This window comes from Rhipicephalus microplus, chromosome 10, assembly GCF_043290135.1.
Source record: "Rhipicephalus microplus isolate Deutch F79 chromosome 10, USDA_Rmic, whole genome shotgun sequence".
NCBI lineage: Eukaryota > Metazoa > Arthropoda > Arachnida > Ixodida > Ixodidae > Rhipicephalus > Rhipicephalus microplus.
The window spans coordinates 18,119,818-18,140,405 of record NC_134709.1 but is presented as its reverse complement, the minus strand read 5'-3'; the positions used below and the strand labels follow the sequence as shown (position 1 = coordinate 18,140,405).

At 46.7% G+C, this 20,588-nt stretch overlaps 2 protein-coding genes across 4 annotated transcripts in view; both read right to left on the bottom strand.

Moving 5' to 3' along the window:
• LOC119181829 (neprilysin-1) overlaps positions 1 to 8,881 on the bottom strand; it is a 45,003-nt gene extending 36,122 nt beyond the window's left edge. Inside the window, exon 1 of one of the 2 annotated variants that reach the window (XM_075875157.1) lies at positions 8,745 to 8,881. The gene's annotated coding sequence lies outside the window, so the exon portion shown is untranslated. The remainder of the gene's footprint in view (positions 1 to 8,744) is intronic. The other variant, XM_075875158.1, reaches the window with a different exon arrangement.
• A 7,819-nt stretch (positions 8,882 to 16,700) lies between these two features.
• Positions 16,701 to 20,588, bottom strand: part of LOC119180699 (neprilysin-1) — a 30,108-nt gene continuing 26,220 nt past the window's right edge. The window contains exons 17-21 of one of the 2 annotated variants that reach the window (XM_037431828.2): positions 20,431 to 20,561; positions 19,720 to 19,785; positions 18,137 to 18,241; positions 17,945 to 18,021; positions 16,701 to 16,909 (exon numbers count right to left, since the gene is read on the bottom strand). In XM_037431828.2, coding sequence (XP_037287725.2) covers positions 16,810 to 16,909; positions 17,945 to 18,021; positions 18,137 to 18,241; positions 19,720 to 19,785; positions 20,431 to 20,561 — 479 coding nt within the window. In that variant the 3' untranslated portion in view covers positions 16,701 to 16,809. Of the gene's footprint in view, positions 16,910 to 17,944; positions 18,022 to 18,136; positions 18,242 to 19,719; positions 19,791 to 20,430; positions 20,562 to 20,588 lie in introns of those variants that run through there. The other variant, XR_012886467.1, reaches the window with a different exon arrangement.

Here is a 20,588-nt window from a genome sequence, read left to right as displayed (position 1 = left end):
TGATGCATTTGCCACACTCCGCCCCCTTCTTACGTCACCTCCTATACTGCGACATTTTGATCCTCTTGCCCCGACGGAAATACACACGGATGCTAGCGGAGTTGGCCTCGGTGCTGTGCTCGCCCAGCGTAAACCTGGATTTGATGAGTACGTCGTCTCTTACGCCAGCCGTGCACTCACAAAAGCAGAAGCCAACTATTCAGTCACCGAAAAAGAGTGTCTAGCCATCATATGGGCCATAGGCAAGTTTCGACCCTATCTTTACGGGCACCCATTCAGCGTGGTTACAGATCATCATGCATTATGTTGGCTCTCCTCGTTAAAAGATCCCACCAGCCGGCTCGCCCGTTGGGCGCTTCGCCTACAAGAGTACGACATCCACGTCGTTTACCGATCTGGCCGAAAACATTCCGACGCAGACAATTTGTCCTGATGACCTCTACGATGTAGTGACAAGTCGCCGTCTTCGTCTGCCCCCGACGTGTCTGCACTTAGTGTCAGCGACATGCTACAGGAGCAACGAAAAGATCCTTGGATCGCTTCACTTATCAACTTGTTGAGTCGAACTCCCTCGCAAAATATCCCTAGAAGTAGCGCCGTCAAATTGTTATCAGAGATGGTTTGTTATATACACGGAATTATCTCTTAGAAGGACGCCAATGGCTCCTAGTCATTCCCAGACGTCTCCGCTCAGACATATGCGCCTCCTTTCACGCCGACCCACAATGCGCCCATGCTAGAGTGTTAAAAACCTACACCCGCCTGTCCCACTGCTACTACTGGCGTGGAATGTATCGCTTCGTTCGTCGCTACGTACGTTCCTGTCTCGCTTGTCAACGCCGGAAGAATCCCACTCCAAGTTCTCCAGCTCCACTACAACCCTTACCTTGTCCTGCCGACCGTTTGACCGTGTTGGTATTGATTTGTATGGACCTCTTCCGATTACACCGGCTGGAAGTCGCTGGGTAATCGTCGCTATCGATCACCTTACGCGCTACGCAAAAACTTCACCACTCTCTTCTGCGTCGGCCAGTGACGTCGGTCGTTTCATACTGCATCAGATCATTTTACGTCACGGTGCACCACGTGAACTCCTGAGTGACCGAGGGCGTGTGTTTTTGTCGGACGCTGTCGAATCGCTTCTCAAGGAATGCCAAGTCATTCGTCGCACCACCACCGTGATCATCCTCAAACTAATGGCATTACAGAACGATTCAACCGTACATTAGGAGATATGCTATCAATGTACGTCGCAACCGATCACACCAATTGGGACAGTATTCTCCCTTTTGTCACCTACGCACATGATACTGCTGTCCAGACAACCACTGGTTTCTCTCCATACTTCCTCCTTTATGGTCGCGAGCCCTCTTGCACGCTAGACACCATCCTTCCTTACCACCCGGATGTTGCTGAGTCGACGACAATGTCACAAGCTGCTAAATACGCGGAAGAGTGTCGTCAGCTTGCCCGCTGCTTCACAAGTGCTGAACAGCAACGCCAGAAACACCACCGTGATAGCCAGACGCCTCCGGCTCTGCATCAGATGACTTTGTCTGGCTTCGCATCCCTTCAACCAGCCCTGGTCTCTCTACGAAACTGACGTACAAGTATGACGGCCCTTACCGTGTGGTTAAGCAAACTTCACCCGTCAATTACATCGTCGAGCCGCTAGAGCAGCCCCATGATCAACGACGCCGTGGACGTGAGACCGTCCACATAGACCGCCTAAAACCGTATTATGATCCCTCTAATGTCTCCTGCCCATTAGTCGCCAGAATGGCTCTTTTCCGGACGGGAGGAAAATGTAGTGAAGAAGTTGAGTGCTACTCAGAAAGGCAGGGGGTATGACTCAGTCGGTGAAGAAGACGACGTTTGGTTGGCTGGGTACTCAGGCTAGTTCCGCCATTACCGCTTGACGTGTCGTGACCGCTCTCCTGTTTCCTGTTTTATAAAAGAGTGCCACTCTAAAACGCGTCTTGATAATATATATATATATATATATATATATATATATATATATATATATATATATATATATATATATATATATATATATATATATATATATATAAAATAAGGGAAAGAAGTGTATACCTAAGGGCTCGTTTTTCCGTGTTTTAACACAATATTAATGAGATCTAACAGACAGTAATGCCAAGGAATGTACTGGGGAAGTTATTAGAACCAATGGAATGTAAATAAGAAGAAAGAAAAGTGCGTAAAAAAATAACCAGCCATGAGCAGGAATCGAACTTACGACCTTCGAATAACCTTCTTATTACGGCTGGCGGAATAACCAGCCGTGAGCACGGCTGGTTATTTTTTCATCCACTTTTCTTTGTCCTTATTTACATTCCATTGGTTCTAATAACTTCCCCTGTACATTCCTTGGCATTAATGTCTGTTAGATCTCATATATATATATATATATATATATATATATATATATATATATATATATATATATATATATATATATATATATATATATATATATATATATATATATATATATATTGTGAGAATTCATTGTACGTCATCTTCCTCATCTATCAATAACCATCATCAGTCTTCGCCCCGTTCCTCTTCATCATCGGCGCCATCTTGCTGTTGCTTGAATAAAGCGTCAGCTGCACCGTTGTATTTCAAGTGGTGGAGGCGCTTCCCGGTCTCTTCGATCTCTCTCCATCCAAAGCCAGCTCCTGGAGCTCCGTTCGGGACGTCGCTTGCGCCAGCAGAGCACCATGGCCCAAGAGCAAGCCCAGCCGAACCACCACCCGCCGGCGCAACCACCAGCCGCCAACCCTAGCCCGGTCAACAACCCCCCTCGGGAGCCTCCAATCTTCTCCGGTCTGTCTGGCAAAGATGTCGAAGACTGGCTCGACAACTATGACCGCGTAGGTGTCTACAACAACTGGAACGAGGCATCGAAATTAGCACGCGTCCAGTTTTACGTCTCTCAGGTTGCCAAGACGTGGTTCCTGAATCATGAAAGCGACTTCCGCGATTGGTCTTCCTTCAAAGACCAGCTCCGACGCATTTTCGGTACACCGACCGTCCGTTCAGAAGTTGCTCGCTAGAAACTGGCAGAACGCGTTCAACATTGCGGTGAGTCCTACACTTCCTATATTGAGGATGTGCTTGCACTTTGCCGCCGTATCGACGACACCATGCCAGAAGGTGATCGTGTCCGGCACCTTCTGAAGGGTATCGGACCTACCGCTTTCAACGCCCTCGTCGCACACAACCCTTCGACGGTTTCCGACGTCGTCTCGGTATGCCAGCGGCTTGATACCTTGCAGTCCATCCGCCTGCGACCCGACTTCTCTGAGAACCCCCTGGCAAACAGTATGGAGCTCCGATCCATCATTCGAGCCATAATTCGTGAGGAATTGCAAGCCTACACTTTACCTCCTTTTAACAACGTTCCCGCTCAGCCCGCCTCTAGTATCTGCGTGGAATTATTAGGAAGAAATGTCAGCGTTTCTAAGCACCCACCGTGCTCCACCATGCCCCCAACCCACTTCGTATGCACAGATCGCTGCAATGCAACCCTCGCCGTCTCAAGTACCACCACCTGTACCTAATCACGAACATCTCGCACCGCTAGTCGCCCGTCCACCGAAACCTACCTACCATTCTTCCTGGCGGGCCCCACGTCCTATTTGCTACTACTGTGGAATTCGAGGACACATTTTCCGGGTCTGTCGACGTCGGAAGCAAGATGAACGTCGTGGTTATGCCGCTTTTCAACGAGATGACACATGTGCTCGAGGTTACTACCGTTATGCCGACAGTCCTTCCAACCACCGATCACCGTCTCCTGTGCGCATTTCCAACACGACCAACAATACACGTGCATCCCGACCACGCTCCCCTTCGCCACTCTGACGCTCTGTTTCACCACTTCGGCCTGTCTCTCAACTGGCTGCCCAGCGATCGGAAAACTAAACAGTGCAGTTTTTGGAGGGAAAACTGCATCGCGGCGAAATGACCCAAGTCCTCCTGAACGGCCGTCAAACATGTTATTGGTAACTGTGGAAGGTGTGCGGGTGTTGGCTTTTGTGGACACGAGAGCAACTATTTCAGTTATGCGTGCCGACTTGTGTTCTCGATTGCGGAAAGTGAAGACACACTACCTTGGATCATCTTTGATTGGGGCCAATGGAGCAATAATTAGACCATCGGCCCAATGTACAGCGCGTGTCTTCATTGATGGTATTCTTCATCACATCACCTTCGCTGTCTTAATTTCATGTGCTCATGAACTAATTTTAGGTTGGGACTTTCTCTCATCAGCATCTGCATTAATTTCTTGCCGTCAACGTGTAGTCGAAATGACCGAGACCGATCACTGCAGCGAATGCGTCGACGAAAAACCATTGCGTTTCTTCACAGCTTCCGATTCCATACTGCTCCCGGGTCAAGAGCAACTCATCACCATCACTTCTCCGAATATTGCCAATGGTGACGTCCTTATCACCCCTTCCAGCAGCTGTCTAGCTCGCGGCGTTGTAGTCCCCTCCAGCCTGGTGCGGTTCAAAGACAGTGCTGCGATAATCCTAGGCCTGAACCCTACCCTGGAGCCCGTCCTCCTACCCCAAGGTTCTGCAGTGTCATGTTATGTGGATACACAACCGGTATCTTTGGTCTCTCTTGACGCCTTGACAGCTCAGCCACAACAGGCCCAGTCTGTTACTTCCTCCTACTTTGCTCCCGGGATAAATCCTGACCTTTCTGCTTCTCAGCGTGAGGCGTTGCTGAATTTGCTCAGGAAACACCAGGCCTCCTTCGATGCCAATGCTTCGGCACTAGGACAGACCACAGTTGCGCATCATCGCATCGACACTGAAGGTCAGACTGTTGTACGCCGTCGTCCCTACCGAGTCTCCTTGGTCGAGCGCAAAATCATCGAGGAGAACGTGACCGATATGCTAAACAGAAACATCATACGACCCTCTGCCAGTTCTTGGTCATCACCCGTTGTGTTGGTACAAAAAAAGGATGGATCGGTACGATTTTGTGTTGATTACCGCGCGCTCAACAAGATTACCCGAAAGGATGTATATCCGATGCCCCGTATAGATGATGCACTTGACTCATTGCAAAACGCCCAATACTTCTCCACCCTTGACCTTCGGTCCGGGTATTGGCAAATACCAATGGACGAAGCAGACAAAGAAAAGACCGCCTTTTCTACGCCGGGCGGTCTTTACGAGTTTAACGTAATGCCATTCGGTCTATGTAATGCTCCCGCCACATTTGAAATGATGATCGACACTGTTCTTTGTGGCCTCAAGTGGAAAACTTGTCTATGCTACCTCGATGATATCGTCGTGTTTTCTTCCATTTTTGATGATCATCTGCAACGCCTAGATCAAGTGCTCACATATCTCTCCAACGCTGGACTTCAACTAAACACAAGGAAGTGCCATTTTGGCAACACAGCTATAAAAGTTCTAGGACATCTCGTTACTAAAGATGGCATCCAGCCCGATCCGGACAAAATTTCCGCAGTCCTCAACTTTCCGCGACCCTTCCGTTCCAAAGAACTACGCAGTTTCCTTGAACTCGCATCGTACTTTCGCCGCTTCATTCGCAACTTTGCCACTATTGCCGCTCCTTTCCACAAGCTCCTTGCTAGTACCGGTTCTTTCGATTGGAATGATCAATGCGAAGCCTCATTTCAAGAACTCAAGCAGGCACTGACATCCCCACCGGTGCTTTGTTATTTCGATGACAAGGCACCTACGATATTACACACTGATGCGAGTGGACAAGGAATCGGCGCCGTACTCCTGCAGCGCGACCATGCCTTTCGCGAGAAAGTTGTCGCGTATGCAAGCCGCACTCTGACCTCTGCAGAAAAGAGGTACTCGATAACCGAACAAGAGTGCTTGGCTGTTGTCTGGTCCATCCAAAAATTTCGTCCGTACCTACATGGTCGACATTTTACTGTTGTGACAGACCACCATGCTCTTTGCTGGTTGTCCACAATCAAGAACTTGTCGGGACGACTTGGCCGCTGGATTCTCCGATTACAATCTTATGACTTTGACGTCATCTACAAGACTGGAAGACAACATCAAGATGCCGACGCTTTGTCACGATGCCCTTTGCCGCAGTTTTCGGCGCACGTCACATCCCCTTGTCAAATTGGCTATACGGAGGACGCCTCGTCGATATCATCCATTTCTTCCCTACCTTCATCCACCCGTCCGTCAGTACTTACTACTCACCAGCGAGCCGATTCGTATTGCACTGACATCATTGGTCGGCTTACCGGTGCTTCGTCTTTCCCTAATGCCAGGCTCCGGAAACAACTCCGACTATTCAAGTTGGAGGACGATGTGCTATATCGATACATTTTCCACGCGGAAGGCCACCGATGGGTTCCCGTCGTACCACGCGCACTACGCACTGAAGTTCTGCGCGCTTCCGACGACGACCCGACGTCAGGACACTTGGGTTACTACAAAACATACGAGCGCATCCGCAGTCGATTCTTCTGGCCAGGTCTTTCCACGACAGTAGCTAAATATATTGCCTCGTGCGCACTTTGCCAACACCGCAAGCGGCCCACTACTGCTCCAGTCGGTACCCTACAACCACTTCCTTGTCCATCAGAGCCGTTCTCTGTCGTCGGAATTGACCTCTTCGGGCCCCTCCCAACTACATCAGACGGCAAGAGGTGGATCGTCACCGTGGTTGATCACTTGACCCGGTACGCTGAGACGGCCTCAATCACTTCAGGAAGTGCTTAGGAAGTAGCAACTTTCTTCTTGAATGCTATTTATCTACGTCATGGAGCCCCTCGTGTCCTTTTGAGCGACCGGGGAAAGGCATTTCTTTCAAGCACGCTCAGTGAAGTTCTTCAAGCATCAAAAACAGTTCATAAAACAACATCTAGCTATCACCCGCAAACCAATGGCTTAACGGAAAGATTTCATCGCACGCTGTGTGACATGCTGTCCATGTATATCCGACCGGACCATCGCAATTGGGATGCCATACTTCCATTTGTCACGTATGCATATAATACGTCAGTTCAACGAACCACAGGCTATTCTCCATTTTTCCTAGTATATGGACGCCAACCGACATCACCACTCGACGTTTCATTCTTTTCTGGCCCCGTCAACTCTTCACCATTCGTTTGCGACCAGTTTCTGTCCCGTGTTGCTCAATGCCGTCGTCTTGCCCGTGTAAACACTGAAGCTAGCCAAGAAGGTCGCAAACATCGTTACGATGCCACTCACCGCGTCGTTCTCTACCGCCTTGGTGACAATGTACTTCTGTGGACTCCTGCGCGAACGCCTGGCTTATGCTAAAAGTTTGAGTCACGCTATCTTGGCCCTTACAAAGTTATCGAACAGACCTCACCGGTGAACTACCGTGTCACACCTGTTCATTCCCCACTGACCAACGCTGCCGCGGGACAGAGATTGTGCACGTTTCGCGTCTCAAGCCCTATTGTATCCGTTCCACAGCGTAATTCGCGGCCAGGCTGGCCGCTTCCGTCGACGGGGGAGATTAGTGTGAGAATTCATTGTACGTCATCTTCCTCATCTATCAATAACCATCATCAGTCTTCGCCCCGTTGTTCCTCTTCTTCATCGGCGCCATCTTGCTGTTGCTTGAATAAAGCGTCAGCTGCACCGTTGTATTCCAATATATATATATATATATATATATATATATATATATATATATATATATATATATATCTGTTGCGGTGGATTCTGTGCATATTTGAGCTATCTGTTGAGCCAGAAGGTGTGTAGTATGCGAGGATTTCCCATCAGACTGGAGGCAGAGGCCTAACATACGAAGTCGAGGTATCTGAGGGATAAGACAACCATCAAGGCCCAGTGAAATTCCAGGAGGAAATTCCAGGAAGTTGGCTTGTTTGAAATATGATTTATTAGCTCATTTTATGTTGGCCATGTTATCATGGCGTTTGATGGCTGCAACGAGAAACGAAAGTGTCTGTTTGGCGGTCTGACACAAAGGTCTACGTCAGCTTCCGCAAACAAATTTTCACACATAGAAAAAAATATGTCGATTTGTTCTTTCGTCTCGGATATTTTGACTGACATGTGAAGTGTTGTAACATTAAAAAAAACTATCCTTCATTAAACTTGTGAACAAATTCAATTTTTGGATGTAATCCTACTACACCCGATGGTTTGAGAAAGGCGTTTTGTCGTTTACTACTAACTGCGAAACGGTGTCCTCATTCAATGAAGTGACTTATCTTTGTCATTTCTGTGCGCTATTGACGAAGGAGAGACGCAAAGATAATGGTTGATTAAGCATTCTTGCTGTTTAACCTCCTTTGAATGACTTCTTGTCGAACTAATTTCTACAGAGGATCACTTCGATAAAGCCAGTGCTGTGCTCAACGAGATGTTGAAGGGGTACGTTTCGACCATGGTGTCAAAATAATTTTTTTACCTTTTTGAGAATACTCGCTGCTCGCAAATGGTATTCGCTCGTAATTTAAGTGTGTGGTTGAATTTGGTTTCGAGGAAATGTAGGATGGTTGACTTTACAATAATGAGACAGTTACGATTTAATTACAAGTATTGGTATAAATAACACCATAATTATGAACGATGCCACTTGATTCAAATTTGGCATTCATATCCCTGGCACCAAAGTGCGTGAATTACACGCGTTTATAGATAGTCCATGCTAATGCGTATCACAAATGGTTATGTAACACGAAACAAACTTACTGTGTCAAGTGTCAGTTTATCTTCTGCTGCACATTCGATGCCATTCACCGCTGTTCCGGACCCCCGAAAAGTTTGCTGCTGGAACCTTGAGCGATTAACAGCGATAAGGCATCACCGCAATCTCTTATCAGACTGTAGTTAGCCAGGTGTCTCGGAGTGCTGTATTGATAAGAGCGCTCACGTTATGCTGTCAAGCTTTTATAACGCTACCTGAACTTTAACGCTTCTCGGTGTTACGTATGATACAAATGCATCTACCGGTTTAGATCGACCTGTCAAAAAATTAGCGGAATATAAGCACTGCTACCTAGAATCAAGTTCGCAACCAAACATCTTTGTAAAGAGCATGCTTCTTTATTTTGTCTCTTCGTGAAATGTTCTTCTGTGCGCGTTATGTTTCGGCCGAATAAAGAGCACGTTTTGAGAAGAAGAAAAAGCTAGGTCCATGTCGAGGGCACTTGTGTTCCCCTTTAAGCTTGTGTAGGCAGCCTTGTGAAAGACTGAAGGGCCCCAAGCCTTCTTTCATGTGCTGTGTCTTCCCGCCACCTATTTTTATTGCGATAGCAATCATATGGACAAACTCGACGGGTTTTCGCCGTCGCCGTCGGTGTTATGTCGCGTATAAACTCCAAATTGATGAGGTCCCCCAGCGCATCGTACGTTCTACCCGCAGATAACAGCGCGCGAGCGGGGACTACGAACACAAGCTTAAGGGGAGATCAAACGAATCGGCCTTTCTCTGTCGTTCCGAGGCGCATTTGATGAGGTCTCCGCGCCTGCTAGACAAGCCGTCGAATGCTCAACCGGAGAGGAACCCCCCCCCCCCCTTTCTTTAATGAGCGTGACTAGGCGAAGGGGGTGGGGGAAGGTCCCATTAGCAGCCACGGCGACCTTTGATTTCAGAGCGCAGTCTTCGTGCGTGTGCTTTATCTCTCTATCTCGGCATCCGTCAGCGGGCGGCTCGCACCCCGCCGCGGTTGTCTATAGTGGCTAAGGCACTCGGCTGCTGACCCGCAGGTCGCGGGTTAGAATCCCGGATGCGGCGACTGAACTTAGCGAAACGTCCCTGTGAACTTTAACCGCCGACTTCGGTTGCCTTGATTTGAAGATTTTGTTGCATTTGCGGCGAAAGCTTACGATTTTATTTTTTTTTTTTTGAAGCACGTACATGTTTAGTTATGTTAGCACCGAACGCTGAACTCTATAGCAACGAATACGGCAGAGTTGCAACTGCACCGTAGAATCGTGTACTGAAAACTGTAGCGCACGCACGAATACTGGAATGGAAGAGCCGTTTTACTTTGTTCCTGTATCCTTAATTTTTATAACAATGAACTTCACTGAGCGCGCACGCGCCGTTGTTCGAGGTGCACTAGACAGGCGGCTTTGGCGAGGGTCAGTAGGCGTGAAAAAAAAAAAAAAATACGACCAACGAATGACGCTCAGCGCAGGAAGAGGCGTCTAATAAATTCGCACGAAAATCGGCGCTTACCCACCAATCCTTGTGTATCGCGTTGCCTTTCATCGGTCTCGCCAATACATGCTGCAGTCATGAAAGGCGAACTCGCCCAAACCGCAATGTTCTCGAAATCAATTGAATGGGTTATTTTGTAAACTTTTTTTTCTTTAGTCATTGTATACGAGCAACAGGAGGCGTTCTTATTCCATGCAATACTAGACAATTGAGACACAGAATGTAAACAATTCTTAGGTGCTCCTTCACACGTATCAGTATCTGTCCGTGCACCGGGGCAGATGCAAGAGAAACTGCACGACGTGTCCTGCTTCTGCAAATGGTGAACTATAAACACGCAAGCTTGGCCGCAGGTGCGAGCTCGCGACGCTGGAAGCGGCGCACAATGGACAGAAATAAATTTGCTTAACCGTATACAATATTGTGACTGGGACAGGTGCCGCGGGTACTATTGTCTCGGATATATCCTTTGAGAGAAAAAAAAGCATTAAAAATATGCAGTGGATTCTTACATTACGGAATCACAATGCGATTGTGACGCAGGCCGCAGCGGCCGGCTCCGACTTAGCCGCGAAACCACACGGGTTTCTTTATTACGCATGCGCACAACGTGCTATGCACGCACGGTGAGTTTTGCGATTTGACTCTGTCAAAAGACGACCACTGCGGCTCCATTCCGCTCTGCAATTCGGACATCGATACCGCTTCCGTATACAATGCCATTTCCAATTACATCAATATCGCGACATCTGTTGATTGATTGATATGTGGGGTTTAACGTCCCAAAACCACCGTATGATCACGAGATACGCCGTATAATAGAGGGCTCCGGAAATTTCGACCACCTGGGGTTCTTTACCGTGCACCCAAATCTGGGCACACGGGCCTGCAACATTTCCGCCTCCATCGGAAATGCAGCCGCCGCAGCCGGGATACGAACCCGCGACCTGCGGGTCAGCAGCCGAGTACCTTAGCCACTAGACCACCGCGGCGGGGCTCGCGACTTCTAGTACTGATGTCACAGTGAGTAAGGAAAGCATCGGCTTTACCGTGTATCTCTGTCCGGTACTGCACATCACCGTGTAGTCGCAACAAGTCGTGATGGATGTTGTTCCGCTAAGCAGTGCAGCTTGGTGACGCGGGTTCTTGGGTAATTTCCTAAAGGTAAGTCGCCGGTACGTATACCTTGGTTTAAGAGTGGAACGCAGCGACTTTATCGCAACCGCCACGGTTTATGGTCACATTTCGACGTCGCACGTTCACACTTGCACCACCCCTTGTCCCGCCATGCACACGCCCAGAGGCGTCGGCGTCGTCTGCAGCTCCGGCTGAACACAAGATGGCGGCGTTAGTACATATGGCGCTGACTAGGTGGCGCTGGCAATTTCGTATATGAACTAGAAGGAGGTTATCTGATTGGTGGCTAAAGTCAAGGCACGAGTGAAAATTAAACCCTTCACTGCAAAGTACGAATCCTCAACCTCACTGTTTAAAGGGGAAAAAAAATAAATCTAGTTTTTGGTTCAATAAGTATTACGGTGTGGTGGCGCCAGCCACCGCCCGATCTAAAGGGTATAGCCATATCCATCCATTCATCCATGCATCCATGCATGCATGCATCCATCCATCCATCCATCCATCCATCCATCCATCCATCCATCCATCCATCCATCCATCCATCCATCCATCCATCCATCCATCCATCTCCTTTAAAGAAGAGAAAGAAAGAGAGAGTTTAGTTCTTAAAGATGCATAATTCAAAAATTAACAGCCCAACATGGTGGCAGTGAAACCCCTCGGCGTTGGCGTGTGCCGTAGCCTTCATGACCACGATGCTGATGACGATGAATAACAAGCACGGTCCAGACCACACGTTCTCTGTCTGCCGTCACGGCACAGCACATCCAAATATTCTCACTACACGTCATGACGATGACTCATAAACGAACGCAAAACGAAATTCACAACTCGCATTGTATGTAACCGTACACCGCTTTGTCACTCATTTACATTCGTGAGTGGTTAACGTGACGGGTGATTTTACGGTAATACCGAACGATTCTACTGCTCCGTCCGCTCGTCATTATTCAATTATCGGATATTTATTTATTTATTATAATACCCTCAGGGCCCGTAGGGCATTACAGAGGGGGTGGGTACAAATTTATAACACACAAAGGAATAAAGACAAGAAAAAAAGACAAAGAAAAGAAACAAGTGTCAGATGCGCAAATCACGAAGGCAACATAAATCAACTAAAAATGTATAAGTAAGAATTCAAGCACATACAAGACAAAGATAGATAATGGAAACTGCGTATAGTTACAAACATTGCTGAGAAATTGCAGTCTTGAATAACAAAGGGTCTATTATTGTTACAACGGAAGAGGGAAGGTGGTTCCAATCGGCGGCTGTTTTCGGTAAGAAGGCTGCTGAAAAGAATTTGGTGCGGCAAAACGGAATGGCAACCTTATGCTGATGATCAATGCGCGATGAGTGGTATGACGGTTGTGAAATGAGGTCTCGCTTCATTGTTGGATTGTGAAAAAATATCTTATGAAAAAAATGCAGTCGCGCCAGTTTCCTCCGGACAGTTAAATTGGGTAGGTCAAGGTTAGATTTCATTTCTGATATTACGCGTTTATTTGTTGTTTTTTGGGGTGGGGGGGGGTGGGGGGGGGGGGGTTAGACGAACGAAAACTAATCAATCGGTCGTCTGCACATTCAATCAGCTCCGTGTAAGACGCCGGCTATATCGAGGAAAGCAGACTGTAGAGAGGAAGAATGTTATGTGCCACACTGGGTCACGACGTTGGCAAGAGGAGCCGAGCGCGAGCTGTTGGTCCTCGGACTGTGATTCGTGTGTCCCCTCCCCCCTCCCCCTCACCATGTGTAGGGTAGCAAACTGGACGCATAGTCTAGTTAACCTCCCTACCTTTCCTACATTCCTTCTCTCTCTCTCTGCGCCAATAAACCCTGTTTCAAGACTAAAAAATACCCAGTTTTCTGGCTATATCTGCACATTAAGAGCGGCCGGCAGGTTAACAGTGTGCGGCACGGGTTGACCACATGCGGCTCTACCCGACGCAGTCTGCTTTTTGCGTGGTAGAGAAATGGACAGCAGGGGTAATGGGAGGTGTGGGTAGGGTTGGTGTTGTGTTATTGTTCTTAAGTGACATCGACTCGTAACGACAACGGCTGGTACTGCTGGAAATATACGGGGAACCACTCTGTCTGGTGCTTGCGTCCACCACCAACATGATTCGGCCCCATCAAACTTGATTCATAGTAATCGTCATTCATTCATTCATTCACTGCGCCTCCCTAGTCACCTAACAGAAAGAGAGGGGGGGGGGGGTGCGCAGAGCCAGTGCCATACATTGACGTATTAGGGAGGGGTGGGTGGCGGCGACCAACTTTCGCCCTCTTTGAAAGGGGAACTTAGCGCCAGCCTATGCATACATCACGAGCGAGCTATATAAGATAAGTGGAGGAATTGAAAGTGGTGTCAAGTCCAGTTTGAACTTGTTGAAGGAAGACATCTATCCCTTTTTTTTTTTTTTGAAGACATAAATGAATCGTGTTTTGAGTGAGTAAGCAATGATGTTCTTGCTCAGTTATAGGTGCTCGCTAAGGAAATGCGGGATTTCGTGAGCTAATTTTTGTGCACCGTAATTAGTAAGGTGCACAAATATTATTTTATTATTTGGTTTGTGTACAAAGAAAACACGAAAACACGGAGGAAATAGAGAGGGAACCGGCTTAGATGGGGAGGGAACCACCTAGAGGGACACAACGCCCGCCGGCTCCTTGGGAAGGGGAGACATAGAGGAAAAGAAGGCAGGAGAAAAAAAAAGAGGCGAGAGGAAACTAAGAAAAAAGAGAAATAAGGCACTCACACGTAAGAACAGACACATGAAAAATGTCTATAATAAGCGTTAAGTAATAAAGCGGTAAGAAGTAATGAAGTGTATTTTTCCCGAAGTTTATGTGTCTCGAATTAGGCTCCTTCTCGAGAAATTTCCTTTAAAGAACACTTTTATTAGATTTGACTTTATATTATATGACAACTGGTACCGGATATTATCAATAGTAAACAATGCTTTTTCAAAAACTGGTGTTCGTTTGAACGAAAGTGGTTTTACGTAAAGCCCAGAAATAATAGTTTGTGGGGTTATTGCGTGTCCAAATCACGATGGGTTAATGAGGCACAACACGTGGGAGGGCTGCGGACCACCTGCTGTCTCTTGACGTGTATCTGAATCTTCGTATCAGATACACGTAAGCCTATTCACGTTACTTTGGACCTATTCGTGTTAATTTTGCAACATGAATAGGTCAAGTTTAAAGGTCACACACACAAAAAAGAGAGATCCTTCAATCTTATTGCGTGTCTCAAGACAGACCTTTTCTTTTTTTTCTCTCGAAACCGCCTCAACGCAAGATGAACTTTGCGCGCACAGTGCATCACCACGTGGTTTTAAAGACGAAGCGTTTGCGTCAGACTGAGCTGACTGGGATGCTCACGCGTGAGCATACATCTTTAAGCGTCTATGATTTCGAGATAGCTATAACTACTTTGATGGCTGTATAAAAAAAGTAAAACAAAACGTTGTCAGTTCACTTTTCAACGCCGAAGTGGCTGTGGATATACTTCTTACTCATACGTGTTATACCTGCTTCCTATGTTATCAAAAAGAAATGATTTGTGTACTCTAGCTGTTCCATTCAACGTGAAATAACATAGACATCTAAATTCGCAGTAGAATAATACTATAGGTTTCACAGAGCCGCAATAGATTGCTTATAGATCTGCTGACTAATTGACCGCTATATTTTATTCATTATTGCGAAGGTCGTGTTCACTTGGAGATATGTCTGGTCTCTTTGCATTACAAGTTTTTGTGCGTCTATAGATGTGTTTCTAATCCCAACAGTCAATCAAAATCCAATCGTCAATGCCGACTGTCCTCTTTGATGCAGCACAGCAACAACCGCTGGGCAAGTAAAGTTAATTCAACTCAACTCAACTCAACTTTTTGATGCATCTCTTAATGCCAACTGGACTCCGCCGAAGAGAGGCCATTCCGCTTTACCGCTTATGGCTAAGCGGGGCATTCACAAAATCTCGCTCATTCCGCATTGGAACGGTCGACAACGCTCTTTGCGATTCCTGTCGCTGCGAAGAGACGCTACAGCGCATTCTGTGCGACTGTTTATGGATGCATTGCTCATAGACGGCCCCTGGCGTCTGCTCTAGCACACCTTGACAATAGACCATTGTTTCTTGAAACCGTTCATTCATATCTTTGCAGAAGACGTCGCGGCTGAAGGTGTAAAGGCGCTTCGGAGGTTGTTAAGAACAACTGACTTGGGCAAGTGGCTGTGACGTTTATGTGTAATACGGCGCAGGAGAGATGGACTCTGACTGGCTGTGCGTGTGATGTGTTATATATGCTGTCTTTTTTTTCCTCCCTTACCTGCTTTCCTTCACCCTTTACGTAACGAGGAGCTGCGGTATGATGCCCTCCGCGATGGACCTCCCGAGATCCACCGAGCTCTGATACAGCGGGCCCGACTCGTGGCTGGAGTCGTCCTAGGGACCCCAGACTAGGGGTTCCTCCCACGCCCTCCTTCTCCGTGCTTTTGTGAATAAAGACGTATCTCTCTCTCTCTCTCTCTCTCTCTTCAACTTTCAATCTCCCCCATCCTATTCCTATCATCAGTGAAGCACACCGGTTGTCCTTAACTGGTTATCCTCCCGGCCTTACCTTCTCTATTTCTTCTCTCTCTTCGTTTTTGTGTACAAAGAGAGAGAGAAAATATGTGAAAAGGAAAACGCAGGGAAGCTGACCGTCATGTGTATGAAGAGCCTATATCAGTTACTAGCTGAGAAGTCTTCCGATTTCCTTTATTACGCGGGGAGGTTGGTCGAACAGCTCGAAAAGAAAATTATTAACTCTTCAAAAAAAAGTCAAAATTAATTTTGTGTGTAGATTACAGTAGCCCGATTCCGCTGCGTGCGGACCAATCGATTTGGTGGGTTTTTGTGTCGAACAGCTTCAACCGTGTAGGCGCACCATTAAACGCTGTCGAGTTGCTGTTGCATTCAGAGTCGTCGTTCACAATATTACGAAACCTGAAATGGAGAACTCGGAGATCATTTACTTGTTTTTTTTCCTCACACAAAGCAATTAGCAGTGTAAACTTTTCATGCAGAAAGCGATAACTCGTTGAACTACTGCGGGCAATGTGAGTGTCACAGAGGGAAGACTAGAAATGACCATGACCCATCAAACATCTTGCTGTTTCCAATGTCCCTAGAATCATGCTGCAAGCCTCTCTCTAGTTTGTTGTTCAAACTAAACACGTGATTGTTCAGTGTGCGCAAGCTGGCATGCCACGTGGTTTACCGCATGATGAGCAGTTTGAACTTGTGTGAGCAGTTTTATTTACAATAAAGGACGCCGTCACCAACCGCATGGAGCTCATTGTTTATTTTACGAGCGAGTTTTCGAGTCGTGGTACTCGCACAATACGAGAACGTAGACATCTCCGTAGCCTCGCTTCCACGTTACCGTTGATGAATCTTCACCACAAATGACACCGGTGTGTGGGGTTCATTGTTGAGTTTGCTGTGCAGTTAAAGGTCTCGGAGAAGGCCTTCATGTTTGACATGGGCAAGTTGACCCTAAAGAAAAAAAAATGATTGAAACGTGGATGAGCATCTGGAAAGGTATGTTGTACTCCCACCTCCCTATATAATCAGAGAAAGAGAGAGAGAGAAAATAAAAAAGGAAAGACAGCTAGGTTAACCAGAGGAAATCTCTAGATTATTTATTCCTTGCTTATTTTCAACGTGTTACATGTCAAGGCTAAAGGCAGAATAAACATGACAGTACTAACAGCAACAGTTGATGACACATATAAAATAATGCAATCGAAATTCTGTTTTATATATATACAAAGGTCGTAAACCACGTGGTACTTGAGGCCTCGCCCATTTATGAGCAACATCTCAAGCTACACTGTACTTCAGAAAGGGAAAGGGTTGAGAAATAATACATGATGAGAATAGTGCATGTAACACTTCCACAAAGGTAGCGAGATCGCGCTATCCCAATAGCAACACACTAATGCAATCAATTAACTGTCGCAGTGCTTCGCTCAGTCTAGTTTCCGTAAGGAACCGCAGCAAGGCGCTAACAGCGGCCTCATACATTCTGAGCCCTGGAGGACGTCGCATGAGCAACACGATTACCGCGTTGTTACAATTGTTTCTCGTTGCTGCTCGCTGAATGCCGTAAACTCTCAGTCGATATTGAACGCGACAAAGCATTAGGTTTGAAAGTTAAGGCATGAAGCTGGGCGAGTTGTTTGTTACGTAACGATTCACTTCTTATGAAGCTTTATGGCATGTCAGTAAACAGAGTCGTCTCGACAAAGGTGGTTTTATGGGATCCCCCCCCCCCTTTCTTTTTTGGGGTGTGGGTAGAGGAACCTAATTGTGAGCCTGTTCAGAAAATTTGTTGTGGAAAGGGGGGGGCACCTTTTTGAAAGGCTCAATTTTCACGCTGTATGCTATGGTGGAAAAAAAGAAATTTCGGACAGTGCACGAGCTAGCCCGGTCGGCCACCCCCTGGCTACGCTATACTGCATATCACCCACTTCCTTCTTTGTAGCCTGTCTTGCTTAGCAGTTTGATGGAAATACACTTTCGAGTTACCTGTATCGGCCTGGGCTGTGCGGGTCATACTGGATTAACACCTTGAGGTACTCGGGCCTGGTCAAGCTGCACCACGTCTGTGGAGGAGAAGCAACGGCCAAGGTTCTCATGCACTCTCTGTCCGTAGGCTACATTCAAATGAAGTGATCAACTTTGTTCATTAAAGAGAAGCGTTATTGACATAGTACATACCATTCCATTTGACAGGAAGAAGAGCTGCTTCCCGGTGACATTTTCCATGCCCTTTAAGCGAGTATCTACGTTTCCGTACTCTACTTCGAGAAGATTTTTATACGCCTGAAAAAGGAAAACAAAATTTCATTACAAGAGACCTTCCTTCAGCAAACTGTTTTAAAGGACGCCCCTTGTAAAAATCTGGAAACTTTTTGTTGTTGTTTTCAAGAAGGTTTACGGGCAGCGAAGCATGCCAACGTGAAACAATGATTTTGGCGTCACACTCTGCATCTCTCGTCGCATGAAATCCATTGCCAATCGGGTGTTTGTGCCATCGGGAATAAATTGTGCAAAAAGGTGGCTAGTTGGGCTGGTTGTTATTGCATTTTAAAATAAATATACTTTCTCAGTGCACAGAACGTTTGAAGAAGAAATAAGATGGGACAGATATCTGACTTCTTTCTGAAACGTTCTGCGCACTGAGAACGTATGTTTGTTTTGAAGTGAATAAATTTCGATCTAGTTTTGGTCAGATATTCTACAGAAACTCGCTGGTCTGGCACACTTTTACTTGACAACACATTGTAAGATGAGACTCTGGAGCATTTTCTCCTGAGGTCTATCGTGCTTTCGAAATACCGCACGAGTGACTGTATACTTATAAAGCTGATTTCGCGAGCGCGGGCTATGCGGCCGATATCTCGAAGGCGTTCCTATGACCACGTGACCCTAATCGAGCGCGCAAGTCCTCTCATGGAACCCTATGCAATTCGCTCGTGCAGTCTGGCGTCGTCTGCCGGCTGCTGTCTCTGACTTTACGTCGGTGTTCGCTCACAGTCAGGCTATACGCACAGCCTAAATGTGGCGGGTGACATATCGAATTTGGAGGCAATATATCCTTCTTTACGGCTACATGTAAACAGTCAACCGCTATCCTCGTCCTCTATGGCTACTCTTCACGGCTCCCTCATTCACTAATGACCGCCGTTAAAGGTGTCTGCTGCTCAAGCGTGACGGTTACGGTGGGGAAACTTGTACAATGTCTCTTATTCGTTCTCCCTTTTTGTTTATATATTCCCTCAATGAATAACCGCCTACAACTATTTTTGGACAGTCAGGCAATGTTGAATAGTTTATGAGCCGTTTCTGCGTTTGTTCTTGTTAACAACAACAACGCATGGTTTATTGCCTGCGCGAGCTCGTGGTAGCGCTCCGCTACATGCAAAGTCTCCATTTCTCTCGTGTTTCTCACTGCATTTTGTATATATAAGTACGCGAGCCCGCTAGAATCACCAACCCGGGAACGCATACAGGCTGTGAAGGTTAATGGCAGCGCTGCCAAAGTTTTTTTGTCAATATAATTTTAGCTATTAGCGTATCTTCTTGTGAAGTCACTTCCGCTACAGAAATTAGCATAGTCAAATATTGCTTGGTGGTGGCGGGAAAATTTTCTGTGTTCGCCTATTTGATGAACATTGTCCGTATACGAATTTATCGACAATGCAACGAATCACACCGCTTTCAAGGCACTTAGATTTGAGTTACCGTCGTTTCGGACATTCACAGATCGTAGTCGTACGGTCTGAAACGGTGCCACTTACCTCAAACGACAAACGGAGTCCACCGTTGTCGGCGATGTTCTCGCCCACAGTGTTTTTGCCATTTAGCTGCACTTGTTGCAGAGAAAGAAAAAAAGAAATGGTCAGGTTTTCTTTAGTTTACGTATTGAATTAAATGCTATTTTGACTATTCAGTTCTGCAGAAGCCTCCAAGGATAAGGAAGCTTCGCAAGAAGGGAAAACAAAAATTGTCGTCTGCCATTTCGCAGAACGCAGAAGCAAGGAAATAACGTGCGAATTTCACGAAAGGAAAGCTTCCTGCAGTCTATGAAAAATTCGTCAACTAAAGGAAGCTTTGGGAATTTCCATGGACTAGAAAGACGACGGAAATTAGGGACTATAGTGAGTTATCGAGGTGATCGTTTCGCTAGTGCAGCCAACCTCCGCCTTATTTTCGCCCTACGTGGTGCGGAGTCTGCAAATGCGGCTGCTCAGTTCTGCAAAGTTTGGCAAGGTGGAGAAAGTGTTAACAAATAAAACAGATGGTTGCAGGCTTCCTTTTCCTTTCGTCTCTTCTTCTACTTTGCGCGATGCAACTTTCGCCGCACTTTACGGAGTGCAGTTTCTCTCTCGCTGACAGGTGACCGCAAAGTTTGGAAACCAATGAAGCATCAAGGCTGGCCCCTATAGCTACCGTTTTCTGTGGGTAATCAATGCATCCTCATCACAAGTACAGAATATAATTAGTCTCACCGTCATGTTCGTTTCTTTGTCGGTGATGTTTCCGTACTGGTATTCGAAGCATTTTGTTCTGTTCATGAACTCCTCGCGAGTTTTGTTGCTCCACCATTGTTTCAGGGCACCGTCCGCGTCGAACTGACTTCCTGTTGGAGAAATTTTGAAGAAAAAAA